Below are 18,677 nucleotides of genomic sequence, written 5' to 3' on the forward strand. Positions count from 1 at the left end.
CTTTCATCATGAGATGTTGCGATGTAACTTGCTTTAAAAGAGAAACGGTATTTTAAATACTTTGTTAAAAATTCTACTTCGAAGAAACAAGAGGGAAATTTCTCATTGGAAAGAATAAAGCGTGTTGCAATACTTTTTGCAGCATGCCGTTATCTTCGATAATATGCTCGGTGCAACTCTCATCCTGCGAGAGAATTTAACATTCTCCTATAAAAAAAAAAATAAAAACCCACACACACACAAATATTTATATCATACCAACTTGCTATCTACTATGCGTAAATTGAACGTAAATAAAAGTAATCCAATTAATGAAAGAAATTTTTGCCTAATTTTATATTGTTCTATCTAATCGTTGCTCGTAAAATTGACCAAAGTGGAAAAAAGGCGATAGCAACCTTGCAAAGAATAATTTTTGAACTCATTAGCAAAAATGCTAATGGTAAGCTAAATGGTAAATAAAAAGCATAAAGAAAATCTGTCTCCTTCTATTCTATGTCACGAATAACTCTGAAAAAGGGAGGGAGAGAGAGAGAGAGAGGGAGAGAGTTGATAAACATTTTTCTCTATATATTACAAATATTATTATAAATACTTGTATATATATATGATCCGATAAAATTAATCTGCGGAATATCTCAAGTATATGAAACTCAAAGTTTCAATAATTTCTACATAAACTCTCGTCTGACTGCGATGTTTCGAAGAAAAATTCATCGCCGGTATCGGCGTGCCGCGTACGTCACTTTACAACGTCAAAAAGTTTCCCACGATTTTTCTTAAACCGGCGGCGCGAACAGGCCACGGGGCGGAAAATATGTATTCTCCCGGAGTAGAGACGTTGCTGACGCGACGCAAACGTCGCGAATTAAACGGCCGAGCGAAATTGTTTCGCTTAAAGTTTAAGAGGAGGAAAAACTCGATTCTCTACGCCATCCGTAGCATACAGGTAACGGACATCTATCTCACCCCGGAGATGAAAAACCCTTAAACGAGTTCGTTCTCTCATAAAGTTTCTCTCTCGCGCGAGTCGCCGATGCGATCTCGCTCAAAAGTTTTCGCCGGGTTTCGCGCGACGCGAAAGGGGATCCCCCCCCCCTTTCTATCCCTTTCTACGCCGTGTACTTGCTCTTGCAAACCAATGAATTCGTCATGCTAAGTATTTGGCCGGTGAAACGATGATGGATGGAATAATACGACGTAACTATCGCGGCGTTAATATATTAGGTGTACAACTTTGCTTCCGCCGTTTTCCTATAGATGGCTTTAGCGATAAGTAGCGGTCGAAATAAATAGATCATAGACGTCATGCGATAAACTTGGGCATCTGTCGACATAACCCCATAGAAACATTGGTCGATTTGTGTCCGCGTCATAAAGTTATTCTCCATTGAAAATGTCAGTTTACGAGCCAGATTCTCGTCATTTGCGGGAGGTTTTAATTTTCTGCTTCAATATGAAGAAATCTGCGGCTGAGGCTCATCGAATGCTCTCAAATACTTATGGCGAAGCCGCTATTAGTGAAAGAACGCGTCGCGAGTGGTTTCGACGCTTCAAGAACGGTGATTTTCGCGTCGAAGCGCGGCATAGCGGTGGAAGAGAGAAGGTTTTCGAAGATGCAGAAATGGAGGCATTACTTAATGAAGACTCGAGTCAAAGTCAAAAAGAATTGGCACGATCATTGGGAGTGGACAATACTTTGAATCATAAATGTATAACCAGTTTTTTACAATAAAGCCTCGAATTTCGGAAAAAAACGGCGGAAGCAAAGTTGTACACCTATATTATTTTCCTCGCGCAAACTTTTATCCCTTTTTTTTTTTTCAAGACATCTATTTTCCTAACTTTGCCTATTTATTCTGATAACGCATATGGCGTATATATTGTAGTAAAAACGCAGAACAGGAAACGTCAAGAAAGCGGGTTTTTTTAATAAGCACTATCGCGTTCATAAAGAAATGTAGCGAGGTTATCTTTTTAACGTTGAGCGCGTATTCGTCTGAAATGCTAATTAGAATCAACGTCTAATTAGCATTTCAGCCTCCCGTATTTTTCGTCGCATTTTCGTCAAGCAATTAGCAGGAATTGACCGTTGCGCGTACAATAGTGTGCGATATAATTTCCGAAATGACGATAACGGGCACAGAATAAATTCGCCAAACGTCGCGATAGATATTATTCTGTCGGTTCAACGAGTCGCTATAACGATAGAGGCTCGTTTATTCCACGAGAATAATGATTAGCGTCGACCGGCACGTATCTAGTCTGCGGACGTTGAAAGAAGACTCGATAGAATCGCGCACGCTATTCCCCATTGGCGACTCGCCGATTCCTCCTCGTTCCTTCTACGCGAGAAAGTTTCAATGGTAGAACCGCATTTTCTTCTACGTTGAAATATCGATCGACTACTTTTACGAACGGCTTTACAAATGTTTTCCTTCTTTTTCCTGATATTTGAGAAGAATGTATTTTGTACGCTATATTTCATGAGGTTTTTACAGCGCGTGATAAAAATGTATCGAATCAAATATAAAAATCGATAAAAAGTAATTAATAATTAATTAATGAAATAATAACAGAATTCTGAAAAATTCAATGCAGAAATTTTGCATTCGGCTAAAATTTATGACGATGCTTATTAGAAAATATTCCCTATGCATTCTTGTTTAAATATTGATTCAAATTCGAATAGCTTGTGAAAAATAAAAAAAAAATAAAAGATATCCAAATGTGGAAAATGTAGAATTTTCCGAGATATTCATGTACAGAATAGATTTTCCAACTTTGTCTTCGTTATCGTAGATGACTGAAAATATGGAAGGCGTTTCTCAGTCTTTCAAATTTAAATTTCACGAAAAGAATAAAACAAATTGCGATTGTAATTTGTTTCCTCCATTACCCGTGTAAAAGGCAGCCCGTGTGTAACAACACTTTCAGCTAAGTTCTGCATCGCGAAACTTCGCTTTCGACTATAATACTGTGACAATGCAACGGCGCAGTGAAGTCACGTGTCTGTAACACCACGGGCGTCTTAATTTCATGCATTGGGAGCAGATCGATGGCTGAGAAAGGATCTCGACTACTATCCCCGTATAAAGCCTCGGTTACGGTTTGTTTCCGTCAACGTCCGTCGCTTAAACTTGAAGCTTTACATCGCCCGAGGGAGCGCGGGAAGTTTGCAGGTAACGCGAGTAACAGACGCGACTCGATAACGTATTCTCGATTCAACGGAAATGTCATACTTGGCTTTATGGCGGCCATTCCAGGCCCATTCCCCTTTCGTGACCTGTATATGAAAACTGAAGCGCAAAATGCACATGAATTAATAAATATGCTGGACTTTGAATTTTTTTTACGACAAGTAAAATGCAATTGTACATTCTCCGTGGTATGAAAATTTTAATCTAGCTCTCTGTTATAATCTATCGCAGAAATGTGGAATCGTCGAGTAATAAAGGAACACTATAGAATCGTCTTTTGTATTAATGATTGCGATATTAAGGAAAGGCAGGCCGGAGCACTTAGATTAAATAGAAAGCTGTTCCATTTAAAGAGAATAATATCGCTTCGAGCATTTCTTCGTAATTACAACGAAACATTTCGTAAGATAGAAATACCGCTTTTCGTGTCAATGACCGTAATAACCCCGAGGCTTATATTAAGAGGTTTCCTAAAGAAGCTAAGCTTAATGTCAACTTCATTTCCGCCCGATTGTTCGAGCAGCGATAAATAAAAATTATATCCCAGACACTCGCTCGAAACATCTTCTTCGTACATATATCGCTTATTACGATCGTGCTTCCGTATCATTGAAGAGTCACGAAATGGACGCGTGTAATAAGGCAAAGAGCAATTTTATTCATTACACCGATCACGATGAGGATGCAAAGGCCGTTGCACGGTTCGTGGAATCGCACGAACGCGATGGAGCTCTCGTAACGAGGGCGTTCTCCGAAACGAAACGTTGACATTTCATGAAAACGGATTGTATTCTCTTTACAGGACGAGACGAATCTCATTTTCCCTTCGTAACCGACGACGCGTGCGAGCTCACAGTCGCAACGTTTCGAGTCCTGGCTCTCTCTCGACACTTTCGGATTCATCGTCGAGGGCTTGCCGTCGAACGAAAGAGAGAGAGAGAGAGAGAGAGCGAGGGTGGAAAGAGGGATGTGCGCGTGATGGCAGAAAAGAAAGAAAACGAGCGAAGAAAGAAAAGGCGTCGAGCACGATGCGAAGGCGACGACGCAGAAGTGCCGCGGAATGGAGTGCAAGATGGTGTACGTCCATCCCATCCGCCCACCTTTCTTCACTCTTTCCCCCTCTATCTCTCTCTCTCTCTCTCTTGGATCTCTCGACCCGATCTTCCTCCTTGCTCCTTCGCGAGCTTTCGCGGCGGCGGCGGCAGCAGCCGCCATGCATTGATCGCGGGATGAAAAGTGCTACGTTACCGCCGTGGCCGGCTGAATCGGGAGGGTTGAATGCATCTTCCATTCGTCACCACCGAGTTACCCCATCCCTCGGTTTTCCTGAAGGCTACCCCTTCCTCCACGCTGTTATTCCCTTCCCATCGCCGTGAAACTATCCGAAACGCGCACGAGTTGCACGAATACGCGACGAAGCTTGCGATTTCTCCGTCTCTCGTTGAAGCGGCTCGTCGACGCTTTTCTTTCGCTTCACCGACAATCAAACAATTTCACGCGTTCGTTATAGGGATCAATAGCGTGTTTTTTACGCCAAATGTACGAAACAAATTAAAGCGTCAGACTCGATATTAATGACGAAACTTTCAAAAATAATATCTTGTAACATTTACCGTCACTCCGAGTTGTGACCCGTAATTTTTTATCGTCTCATAAAAAATAAACTCTTAAAAATTCATTTGTGTGATTAGATTACTTAAAGTTAAGAAAATTCGGTAATTTAAAAATAAATTAACATCAATTTTTTTTTTTAACATCAATCAATTTTTCACATGATCAGAGTATATATGTTTTTCTATATTCGTAACGATTAATTCATCCTGCCAATTTATCATTGTACATAGTGCAAGATACACAACCGTATTTTTAATTTTTTTCTCTCTTTTTTTTTTCACCAACCGCGTACATTTGTATACAAAGGCCATGTTTTCCCACCATGAAAAGAAGTGACGGCTGTACATTTCCCTTTAACGACTTCGTTCTCGCTGTTTTCTGCGTTGTAACGCGCGTCAAACTCTCATTGCCTTTGCACCGAATGCATTTTCCTTTTTGCGTCTCGCTAAAATCCGTTTCAAGGATTGTCGCGCGTATAATTTATTCGTTTAATGAGACTCGCCTGAAAAATAACATTCCATAAATTCTCGACAAGTTACGAAATCTTATCGATAAATGTGTGTGTTAAATTTGTCAAGCTACATCCGAGCGAAAATCATAGAAACTTCAACAATAAATATAATTATGCACGATACCTCGATATATCGTATAAACTACGAGATATATTTCGCTCAAATCCGTTTCCACCAACGGATGTTAACGTCACTCACCTAACGAGGGGACGAAAGTCAAACTGGACGAGGTTGGTACGAATCTGAAACACAATACAGATGTACGCTGTTATTATTAGTACCGCCAGAGTTGGTCGGTAATTGTAACTAACTTCGACTCTAGCTGAGCGAATAATTAGCTACTGTTTCCTAAAAGCTACAATATAACGGAACAGTGGTACCATGGAATGTAATAAAGCGCTGCATTCAGACGATAAACAGATCCATAATTGACAAACTAAATATGTTTTGTAATTGAAAAATATTTCTATTAAAAAAAAAAAAAAATCTAGGAAAGAAAGAGTTCCACTTGGATAAAAAAAAAATATAATTTATTATTAAATGGAGGAAAATTTTTTATCTCTGCTTCCTTTTCTTTCTATTCTCTTTTAATTTATTTCACATTATTTATTTACGATGCTGTCACAAACACATTACAATTTATCTTCTGGACGCACGTTCATTATCGAATCCAAATTTATCACCGACAGTTTCATGAAAACGTTTTTTTTTTTTTTTTTTTTTTTTTTTTTTTTTTTTTTTTTTTTATTGAAACAAATATACAAATCTACAATTAAGAGAGATAACAAAGTTACAAAATAATGAAGAGTAGTAACGGCTCTTGTTGTACAAACTACGGATTATCGTATATCGGCTAAGCTAGTTTTCATGACAACGAAGGTACATTAGTACAGAGGACATCTTCGTGTCTCATGGCGGACGAGAACGAGAAACGAAACTCGGATGCGAAACTCGCAAAACGAAAAGCTTCCACGGACACGTTGCAACAGTTTAATTGAGTGCTGGAATGCGAAGGACATGTTTCTCGTGTAACTGGCCAGTGCGCTAAAATTAAATACCCTCGCTGCCTTGAAGCTATCGAAAGGGTGCGACTCAGTTTTGCTTCATTTCAAATACCCTATATCCCTTGAAACTAGAATTAAAATAAGTCGTTGAAAGCTAATACTTTACTTTTAATTATATCGCGCCTCTCATTAATTATCGTTCAAGTTATATCGTACATTAAAGACATATGTAATTACATAAAATCAAAATGAAATACGTTAATGTTACGTCCACTTTAATTATTATCATAATTATTATAATTTTAATCTTTTATTGTTTTTTATTAAATAAAAGATGGATATCTTTAAAGAAACAATCATTTGACATTCGTCGATGAGCCAAGTTGCAACGTTGCATCATCGCGTTTTGCGAGCACGGAGAGATATACGTGTACTATTTCTATGAATAAAATCTTGTTTATCGTGTTCTCGTCGACAACGAAGGCAGTGAAGCGCGCAACATTTTTCTGAAACGGAGCTGAAAATTTCACCGCGAGAGAAAGAGAAAGAGGAAGCATCCCGGAGGAAACGTGAAAACAAATTTCTATGACCAATCCGGTAACGCGCTAAAGGATTCAGGATTACCACGGCTTTTGTTCCGTCGTTAATCCTTTTTCGTTTCAGTTAATTCCTGCTGGTTCCCCATGTGACATCATTTATTAAATCCGGAGAGCCGGAAGCGCCCCTCGCGTACGCGCAAGAGTTTCATGATAAAACACCGTAAAATGGAAAATGCAGATACACACGTCGTTGCAAGTGACAACAAATTTTCATCGATTTTCAAGATACCGTTCGCAAGCGATGCTTTGAACTAAAGAATATAGGAAACAATAGAATATATTGCATTTTATATATATATATATATATTGTATGTACATATACAGGGTGTCCCATTTTAATCTCCTCAAGCAAATATCTCAAAAACCAAGCCGGGAAGAGAAAAATGTTTCAGACAAAAGTTGTTTGGTTTCGAGGGGGCCATAATATAGTACTATTGGTTTGACATTGGAAAATCATTTGAAGGTCATGCAAAGGTCAACTTTAAAATCTTAAATGGAAACCTCCATTTTTTATTTAGTATTCTTGTAGCTGACATCGAGAGCTTTCCAAAACACTATAATAAAGTATTTTTTCATTAAGTACTTTTTGAGTTATTTAATATTTTAATCTGACATATTTTGATATAAAAAATAAAATATTTCGTAAAATATTCAGTTTTCGATCATTTTACCGTAAAACTTTTATGTACAGAATAATAAGACAAATTAATTAGTGCCAAAAAAAACAAATAATTGTTTAAAAAAATACATTGTAAATAATTTTCTTAGAATTTTTTTTTTTTTTTTTTTTTTTTAAATACTAATTGATTTGTCTCATTATTCTGTACATAGAAGTATTACGTTAAGATTATCGAAAACTAAATATTTTACGAGATATTTTATTTTTTATATCAAATTAAATTATGTCAGATTAAAATATAAAATAACTCAAAAAGTACTTAATAAAAAAAAATACTTTATTATAGTGTTTTGGGAAGTTCTCGATGTCAGCTACAAAAATACTAAATAAAAATAGGGATTTCCATTTAAGATTTTAAAGTTGACCTTCGCATGACCTTCAAATGATTTTCCAAGATCAAATCATTGTCACCATCTTATGGCCCCCTCGAAACCAAACAACTTTTGACTGAAATATTTTTCTCTTCCGGGCTTGGTTTTTGAGATATTTGCCTGAGGTGATTAGAATGGGACACCCTGTATATACAAATATTTAAAATATTTTTTCAGATTATTTAATTTACATTAGCTTAAAATTTGAATTCTCAAACGGTATTAAAAGATATGAAAAAATATTGAGCATAAAAAGTTAAGTTAAATGTTATTTTCTTTCCGCAATATGTAAAACAAAAAATATTATTATATACAAGAAAAAATAATAAAATTGTATAAAGAAGTTTATAAGATCTCGAAATTAGTCTAGAAAAAATATTTTTCTTCTACACTGGACAAATTTCGTAATATATGATCTTTGCGCATATTCTGTCAAATTTAAAGGTGAACAACGTGTTAATAAATCTACAAGGACAATCGATGTCCTCGTTAGCGAAATAGCGCCATTCGTCAGATTACATTCGAATTTAGTCACGCATCGGCTCTCAATTTGTATGACAAAACCGTCCGATGATCCGTACCATCGTATAAATCTTTCGCCGACGACGGTTGAAATTTCATAAGGGAAAAACGTGTAGATCGAACTCCGCAACGAAATAAATTGATTTTTCGCGGCTAGATACGGAGGATGGGAGCCAGAGAGAGGCTGTCTGCGTTCAATTCGGATATTTCGCATGCGGAACAGCCGCGTGGCATCGCACAGGCATTTCCATTTCCGTGTAAAGCTCGAAAATACCCTCATGCATACGCCTTTACACACACCGGAACGAACGCGACGATCGCTCGTAATTTCATATTGCCATTTTGAACACTATGCAAACGCGAATGTATATATGTATAATAGATCGATTTTTCAGATTAAATATTATTAAATTTACGCAACGACCAAAAAAAAAATATATATATATATATATTTATGGAAAATGTTCATTTCGCTGCCTCGTAAAAGACGCGCGCAACAAGTCTTTCTATTAAGCAGTTTAAATATATATATGTACATCGTAAAATAAATTCGCCGTTCTTACACGGAGTAAGATTTTATATCGATGATGATTGTTAACGAACGAAATATATATCAGTGTGATCTGATTAAAACGACATCATACGACGTGACTCGCATTCCATTTTCTAACAAGAGAACTGGGACATTCTAAGTACATCTTCAACGATTTATTCTTAACGAAAAAAAAAAAAAAAAAAGTATGACACGGCTCGTAAATTAATCGAAAAGTTTTTATCCGAGTCACGGTTAGTGTCGATGCCATCGTAATTGCCGGTGCCACTTGATACGCGGGATGGTTTCCGATGGTTCGCATGCAAACGATGCATGTGCCTCTGCGCAGAGCGGATGAAAATTCTGAACACACGGATTGAGAAACGAGAATAAAAAAAAGAGGGAGGGCGGAGGGGGGGAAAAAGAAGAACACGGCGAATTCGCGGGAAGCGAGCATATTTTTCCCTCTGTCGGAAAGGTTTGATAATCTGCCACCTGTTAGGCTTAAAAGTTGTCAGACGAGGGATCCAGAGCTGAAAACTGTGGCCGCTGAAAAAAAAAATGACCGAGTATATAAGCGGCGTCCGCGGGATAACGCGATATATTTGCAGGCGAAAAACGGCGCGCGGCGCCGGACTTGAATAACGGCGCCGCTTCGGAACGTGTTGCCGGGAATTTATCGGCGCGATTTTTCAACGAAACAAAAACTGCCCTTTTATTTCCCACGTAATAACGAGGCTTGAAAATACGAATTGAATAGAATGATAATCGACAAAGAGAGACCGATAGCGAGGGAAGAAGAAATTAAGAATCTTGATACAGGCTTTCGACTCGTTGAGACAAACGCGCCCGACGTTTCTACAATGTTTGCGGGTAGAAAATTGAAGATCGATTTTTCTCCTTTTCCCATTTTGAACGTTCGCGCAAACCTGTCTCTCCTCCTCGAAGAATTCAAAGAAACGCGACCATCGTACAGACGCCAGGGAAGGCGTTCGTCCGAGCTTTACTATCAACAACGCGAATAATTTGTTCGTTTCAAGGCAACGTCAATTTATTGGGTGATTGCTTAAGTTCGTGCCCGATTTAAATATAAACTTATAGATTATATTTTAGAGATATATAGATTATATTTTAGAGATAAGAGATTATATTTTAGAGATAACACTTTTATTAATCAATTATATAGTCTCCATTCTTTTCTACAATGGTTTTCCAACCATCTATAAGCTTGTCGATTCCATTTTCGAAGAAAGAACTTGATTTTTCTTGAAAAAAGTTTGTAAGGTGGTTTTCGACAGCTTCCTCGGAATTGAGATTCTTGCCATTTAAACTATTCTGCAAAGACCGGAACAGATAAAAATCTGAAGGCGCAATATCTGGAGAATATGGCGGGTGCTGCAGAATTTCCCATTGCGACTCCTGCAGTTTTCCCGCAGCTTATTCCTTTCAGTCAGGAGATGCGGCACCCACGTATCAAGCTTGGAAATGTATCCAAGCTTTTTTAAATGACGAAAAGCGGTTGAATTATCGATGTTTAGCCTCTCAGCAATATCCTCGGTTGTAATCCTTGGGTTTCTTTCCACTAAGGTATGCACAATGTCATCATCAATGTCAGAAGGCCGTCCAGAGCGGGGTTGATCCTCCATGTTGAAATCACCATTTCGAAATCTGCCAAACCACTTTTTGACTGTTCGGAGAGCAGGAGCGCGGTCCAAATAAACGCTTTAAATATTTTTCTGTGCAATTCCAACACTCGCGCCTTTCCGAAATTCATATAGCGTTACATGCCGCAAATGCACCTTTCGTTCTCCATTTTTAATGATTTCTCTTATGCACAAATGGACTTATCTGAACAATGTCTGACGCTAAATTGACATAAGACAACGTCATCTATTCGGTGTAAGCGACAATTACCACACGAAAACAATAGAACTCACGCCATGCAGCAACTTAATGCCATCTATGAAAATCGGGCACGAACTTATGCAATCATCCAATAGCTATCTTTAAAAGAATATACCGCGTATTTCATCGACAACAAAGACAGAGGAAATAATTTTATTTTTCCGCGGTCTACCGGACGGCGGCCGATTTAACGGGTCAAACGTGCGACATATACCGCCGTGTCAGGAATGAAATTGCCACCGCCCGATGCTGGCTTTCCCGGAATTTTTATCAAAGGATCCGACGGCAAAAGCCATCCGACGCCGTGCGGACACGAATTATTGCCACTGCGGAATTTTCATCCCGGTCTAACCTACTGGGAACAGATGCTGTCGCCTCCTCCGTTCGAATAATTTCCATTTCACGATTTGCTTAATTCTATCCCTCTCGACTCCCTCTCACCAGTTAGTAATCTTCGCGGAATTAAGAAAACTGTATTATCTCCGCCGGTGAAAAGATCGATCGTCAAAGGATTACGAATGCCACAAGAAATCCGTTATTATTGGAAATTTCATTATCAAGAATACCGGTATTTATATGAAAGACAAAAAAAATTTTCTAAGAGCATGAAGATTAGTTCTCGCGACGTCCCAAGTTTAAATTGAGAAACGCTACGATACAAAATTAAATTTTGATAACAGTCTTTTTTTTTAATTCATGCTATTCCATTGAACGAACCACGTTTTATACGAGCATCAAGTCATATGCTGGTGTATATTTAAATAAATGTTGTATAGCTGAAATTATACATACGTTTGAATCAAACAATATGAACTTATGGTACAGAGAAATATTTTTAGATATCTATAAATTTTATCACATTTATTGGATAATTATGCATGTATAATTAGAGAATATTATATATGTATGGTATACACAGGGTGGGGCATTTATATTGAGACACTTAAATATCTAAAGAATAAAGCAAGATAGAAAGAAATATTTCAGACAAAAGTTGTTCGGTTTTAAGGGGATCATAGGATGGTGTTATTAGTTTGATGTTGGGTGGAGGCGCTTCGGAGATTTCAATGTCAATCTTGTTTTATTTTCTTTACATCAATTGATGTCTCTCATTTTTAAAATATTAAAATAACATTATTGCAAAGTAAATAATTTTATGAGATATTTCATAGTTTATGTAAAATTATGTCGATGTAAAGTGATAAAATTAAGTATAAAATATCTCGTAAACTATTAAACTTTTGGCCATCATACCCCTATAACTTTTTATGCAGAATATTGCAAGGAATCGATTTATGTAAAAAAATTGGGATGTTTTCATTTAAAAAAACAAGATTGACATTGAAATGTCCGAAGCACCTCTACCCAAAGTCAAACTAATGGCACCATCTCATGATCCCCTTAGAACCGAACAACTTTTGTCTGAAACATTTCTTTCCATCTTGCTTTATTTTTTAGATATTTAGGTGTATAATACTAATTAACATATAACATATGATAATCCCATAAGACGAAAACACTGTTCTATAAAATTATTAATTCTTATCATATCTTTTATATAAATATGATTTTTCATAATTTATTTTAACATGTTTCAATATTGTATTACAAGACTTGTTACAAAGTTATTTAAATGGAATATTAAAAAATTACGAGAAGAGAATTTTATCCAACAAAAGGAAAAGTAGGAGGCTCAGCCGAAGTATCTTTAGATACTGAGAAGCACGAACTATAGAATCCTGTATATTGCAGAATCTCCCTGAATATATGAGTTCCCAAAATATTGTATTGTTTTCGTCCGGATTTGTCAATCTGCTCTCTCAATATCTGCTCGGACAAATTTTTTATCGAACTAATGTCACGTCAACGATAGCGGGTCTTCGTAATCGTGAACTTTTGGGGTGGGGGGAGGGAGAGGAAAACTACTCGCGATGTCATCGATTTTGCATCAGGGCCGCGAAGAAACGTCAAGGACGAGTCGCTTCCGCAGTCGGACAACTTTAATTAAGGAACGTTCCACCGACACAGGCGAGCACTCTCCAGTCATTTCCTACTCTCCCTACCCGCCCATCGGCAATCTTTAATAATCGTGCATCCATCGCGGCGATACCTAGATAAGAAGGACTTTACGGTCAAAGCTTCGCAATTTTTTAATCTCATAAAATTAATTAAACATTACATATATAATTATATATAAACTTGGAAAATTTATTTACTAGCAAATTTAAATTCGACCTTTCCTTATTTTTAGTTTACCAGGTATATAAATATGAAACCGGAATTTGCCCATAGATGGCCCTAGCTGTCAATGTAGTTACCGTCAAACCGCGTCATTGGCGCCATTTTCTTCTTTTGACATCTGATAAAGATTTTCAACTCACAACAATACAAGTTTCATACAACAGCGTAGTTTTTAATAGCGTTGAACATGTCGAATTTTGTGCCTGGAAACTACGATTTGCGGACAGCATCGATTTTCTATTACCATTTGAAGAAAACTGTTGCAGAATCGCATCGAATGCTTGTCGAAGCTTACGGTGAGCATGCTCTTGGTAAATCACAGTGCTTTGAGTGGTTTAAAAAATTCAAAAGTGGCGATTTTGACGTGAGAAACGAAGAACGTGCAAGACCACCGAAAAAGTTTGAAGACAGCGAATTGCAAACATTGTTGGATGAGGATGACGCTCAAACGCAACAACAACTCGATTTGAATCAAGCTTTGCGTGAAAAACGACCAGAATATCAAAAAAGGCTACACAAAGTGCTTCATGATAATGCACCATCACACACAGCAAAACCGATCAAGGAAACGATTGAGGCGTTTAATTGGGAAATACTTTCGCATGCGGCTTACTCACCAGACTTGGCTCCATCCGATCACTACTTATTTGCATCGATGGGACACGCACTTGCCGAGCAGCGCTTCACTTTTTACGAAAATGTACGAAAATGGCTCGATGACTGGTTTGCCTCAAAGGAGCAACAGTTTGTTTGGCGTGGCATCCACAAATTGTCAGAGAGATGGGAAAAATGTATAGCTAGCAATGGGCAATACTTGGAATAAAATATTTTTTATCATTTTCATACAATAAACGTGTATTTTCTATACAAAAATTCCGGTTTCATATTTATATACCTGGTATATCACGTATCGTTGTCTCTTGTTGTAGTTTAAATATTTCTTCAAGCTTTCAACATTATCCAGATTTTGTTCGAAAGGCACCATCACCGCGCACCATGAACTCCGGGGTAACACGGGAAATTTAACTGGGTCACGTTTCGTTTCGTCCCCGCGACGATGGCTCGTCGCGCCGTGAAATTGAGCTCGGCGCGCAACAGTGCCCGCGAAAGTGGACGAGCGAGCGAATTAAGTCGCCCTAGTGGTTGCCACATGGCACAGGCGGACGAAACTTTAGAATGGAACCCCGCAAATTTGGCCGCAGTTGCGCGGAATTCGCGGCCCGAAACGCAAAACCGGACAGGGTGACAATAGCTCTCGCGAGCTGCGTTTGATTCGTTTAATTAAAAGATCGCCGTAGACGTAGAGGTTAAAATTCTTCTTCGATAGTCGGACACTTTCTTACGAATTACGGTGTTTCGACAGCTCCTATCGAAATGGTATATTAATAAATTAAATTGATCCTCATTTAGAAATGAAAAGGTCCAAATCAGTTTTCTCTTTTTATTTTGGAAAATGATAAAGTTGGCACTTCATATGTATTCTGGGGTTCCTCTTTTTACATTTAATCGCTCAAACTCTGAAACTCTTTAAAAAAAAGCCAGAGTTCTAGCAATCATATTAAGATATCGAAAATAAAATATTAACTTTACAGAGGTCATATATGCCTTCCGCTTCAATCTTATTTATATATCCATTTCCTTAATCATTTAAAAAAAAAAAAAAAAAAAAAAAAAATCAGTAAAACGTAAATGTCAATATTGCTGCATATAATAAAAATTTTATATTTCTTCGTATCAATTTGTGAATATTTCGAGCGATTAATTAAAATGCGTCAAAACTATATATTGCGCTTGATTATTATATTATATTAATGCAATATGAAGAAATATGCAATTGTTACTCCTTTTTTTATCACAGATTAAGCATATGTATATAACGTATAATGTATTGCGTGTAATACGCCTAATACTTATTTAATCTGATAATATTAATAGTAATATATCTACCCTTATATTTATTTCGTATTAAAAATGTAAATGTAAAATTTATGTCCATGCTAGCCTAAGATTTAATTTTTTTTTTTTTTTTCCTTAATTAAGCTTCTTTTAATCATAAAACTTAAGATAAAATATTTAAATCTTCAGATTTCGATTTTATAATTGTTAATACGTCATTACATAATTAATATGCAATGCGGTTAAGCATAGCAAATTAAAAATATGTATATTTTTCTAAAATCTAAAAATATATATATTTTTAGATTTTGCATAAACATAAATTAAATGACGATGCGTTAATATAAAATATATTAAGAAACGATTTCGCTTTCTTTCGGTAAAGATAATCGTGTCTAATAATTCTCAGTATTCATTACACAAGTCAATTCAGGAGAGTAAGTTTAAAACATCGACTCATGCATCGACGTATTTGCTGCATCTGCGGCAATGTGTTGCTGCGCTTTCGAGTCAAAGATGCGCCCCAGAGAAATGCGGTTAAAGCAAGTTTATAAAAGTACGCTTCGAGGAGAGTTTATTGTAATAATTTTCAATTATGCTTTCGCAAATGCATATGTCCCGTTCGCCATTAAACCGGCAATGTGTAATTGCGAAAGTACACGGGCGCGCGCGATCACGAAATTCCCGAAATTAACGACACCCAAAGGTATGCGAAAAGTTTGGATGTTGCGGTACGATTCGCGTCTCGAAAACTTTCGTTTTTGGCAACGAGCCAAGAGAGACCGTTCCGCCTCTCTCTCTCTCTCTCTCTCTCTCTGTCTAGGATCCTCTCTTCTTCACCGCTTCTTCGATTAATCGATCGCGACGCGGACCAAGAGACGCCGAATGCGAGTGAGAGGGTGAGAGTAGTCTTCAATCAAACACGAGGGAAGGAAAATTGGAAAGCGCTCGAGAAGTGAAGCACGCCGAGATCAGAGAATCGAAGATGATAGCCTGTGTTAACAGTGAAGAAGACGAAAGATTGCGTACTTAACGCTCGGAGCTTATTTGTCGCGCCGATATAGAAATTGTTTCTGATTCGAGATTGCCTAAGCGCAATTTCAAATACACGAAACGCGAGATATATTTCTGAGAATTTAACGGGAAATAATGAAAATCATAATTCAAACTTTATTATAGATATTAAAAGAGAGACGGTAAGATGATAAGATAAAATAAAATGTAATACATTATCTATCCATTACTTGAAATTAGATAAAATATATTTGTACACACGATGGACATGTTTTAGAAATCTAAAACGGCCATTTACATTTTACATGGGACTCGAAAAACCTTTTCTTTATTGTCATGCATCTCCGTCTATCTTATGTAGATAACATTTGACAAGTAGCTCTCTCTCTCTCTCTCTCTCTCTCTCTCTTTCGAGAGAGAGAGAGAGAGAGAGAGAGAGAGAGAATGCTTGTGTTTACATAGAATGTGCATACACGGGAAGTTAAGATCAATGCAACTCCAAGAGCGGTCTTGGCACGAAGAGCTCGACAATCTTGCTTCGACCTGCCATAAATCTGGCGTCCTTCGAGCACGTCGTAACTCTTGCGGTGAAGCGATATATAGGCCTATGCGCGGAAATTCACGAACATTGTTACAAATTTAGCGGATATAAGTTGCGTGTATCCTGCGGGGCCGGGAGGGTGAAACTTCGCACGAAATTTGCAACTTTTGCCGTGCACAAGTTGCGAAGCAAACTACACGAGTGAAGAGACGTGGCACGCAAATTTCTAGTTAAGAAGACAGAAGTAACGTAGCAAGTAATTAGTACAATTCAAGCGATAAATACGCATTGTCGATCGTAAATTTTCCTTTCGGTAAAAAGCGCACGCGCAGATATTATAAGCGTAATTTCCGACCATTTTATTCATTCAAATAATTTATTATTTATTCAATCATTCCTCGACTATCAAAATATTAAAAAAAAATTAATTATTAGTAGTTTCATATATAGAGATTAAGTAATTTTTTTTCTTTTAAAGCAAAACTGCTGTTGCAAGTATATATATATACTGGGTGGCTCATTTTAATACATCCAGTCGAATATCTCAAAAACCAAGCCCGGAAGAGAAAAATGTTTCAAACAAAAGTTGTGTGGCTTCAAAGGGGCCATAAGATGGTGACAATGATTTGATCTTGGAAAATTATTTGAAGGTCATGCGAAGGTCAACTTTAAAATCTTAAACGGAAACCCCCATTTTTTATTTAGTATTCTTGTAGCTGACATCGAGAGCTTTCCAAAACACTATAATAAAGTATTTTTTTATTAAGTACTTTTTGAGTTATTTTATATTTTAATCTGACATATTTTGATATCAAAAATAAAATATTTCGTAAAATATTCAGTTTTCGATAATCTTACCGTAATACTTTTATGTACAGAATAATGAGACAAATTAATTAGTATAAAAAAAAATTGTTTTTAAGAAAATTATTTACAATGTATTTTTTTAAACAATTATTTGTTTTTTTTTGGCACTAATTAATTTGTCTTATTATTCTGTACATAGAAGTATTACGGTAAAATTATCGAAAACTGAATATTTTACGAAATATTTTATTTTTTATATCAAAATATGTCAGATTATAAAATATAAAATAACTCAAAAAGTACTTAATGAAAAAATACTTTATTATAGTGTTTTGGAAAGCTCTCGATGTCAGCTACAAGAATACTAAATAAAAAATGGAGGTTTCCATTTAAGATATTAAAATTGACCTTTACATGACCTTCAAATGATTTTCCAAGGTCAAATCATTGTCATCATCTTACGGCCCCCTTGAAGCCACACAACTTTTGTTTGAAACATTTTTCTCTTCCGGGCTTGGTTTTTGAGATATTCGACTGGATGAATTAAACTGGGCCACCCAGTATATATATATATAAATCTTAAAAAATAATTAATTAGTAACATAACTAGTTTCTAAAGAAACTTGGATATGTTTATAAATATGAACCTTTTTTTTTTTTTTTTTTTTTTTTTTTTTTTTTTTTTTTTATCTTACTGAGCAGAAATTTATAAATTTTCACGCATAAGAAACCGAATCTAATTTATCCAGGTCTCTTTTGATTTTTAAGTATATACACATTTGACCAAATTTTCATGTTATTTCTCGACTCATATAATTCGCGATTACCGTCATAATAGATTAAATAATTATCACGTTCTCTCCAAAAGATAATATATTCTACTATCGACATAACACACTTTACATAACCCGATTTCATAGAAACGTATTTATTACGGACGTTATCTAAGTTACTGCAGCGAGGGAGCACGACAATTATGTTCCTATTTATTTTTAAATGACTTGGCAAAAGTTTGACAGATGAACTCATTCGCTCGCTCGTAAATGAGCATAAAATATCGATCACTTCTCTCTATTAGCGTATCGATCCACGAGAACGTGCGATAGCACGCGCTCTGTCTTATTGAGGAACCAAAGCTAATAGAAAGCAGGAGGATAGAAACTATTCGAAATTATAGACGCTACGATATTCCACGCTAATATTATATCGTAACCCAATTCTCCCTCTTGTTATTGCCCGC

At 36.6% G+C, this 18,677-nt stretch overlaps 1 protein-coding gene across 9 annotated transcripts in view; it reads right to left on the bottom strand.

Annotated features, from left to right (window-relative positions):
- The window catches only part of LOC138941873 (RNA binding protein fox-1 homolog 2), a 322,458-nt gene that overhangs the window by 261,083 nt on the left and 42,698 nt on the right, over positions 1-18,677 (bottom strand). For 8 of the 9 annotated variants that reach the window (XM_070311804.1, XM_070311802.1, XM_070311801.1 and 5 more), the window contains exon 2: positions 5,525-5,568. The exons of the other annotated variant lie outside the window; for it this stretch is intronic. Coding sequence is in view for 7 of the 8 variants with exons in the window: in XM_070311802.1 (XP_070167903.1) it covers positions 5,525-5,568 (44 nt within the window). In the remaining variant the exon portion in view is untranslated. The remainder of the gene's footprint in view (positions 1-5,524; positions 5,569-18,677) is intronic. 9 annotated transcript variants of the gene reach the window in all.

This window comes from Polyergus mexicanus, unplaced genomic scaffold, assembly GCF_030449975.1.
Source record: "Polyergus mexicanus isolate NDT 795.1 unplaced genomic scaffold, iyPolMexi1.0 SCAF_20, whole genome shotgun sequence".
NCBI classification, from domain to species: domain Eukaryota; kingdom Metazoa; phylum Arthropoda; class Insecta; order Hymenoptera; family Formicidae; genus Polyergus; species Polyergus mexicanus.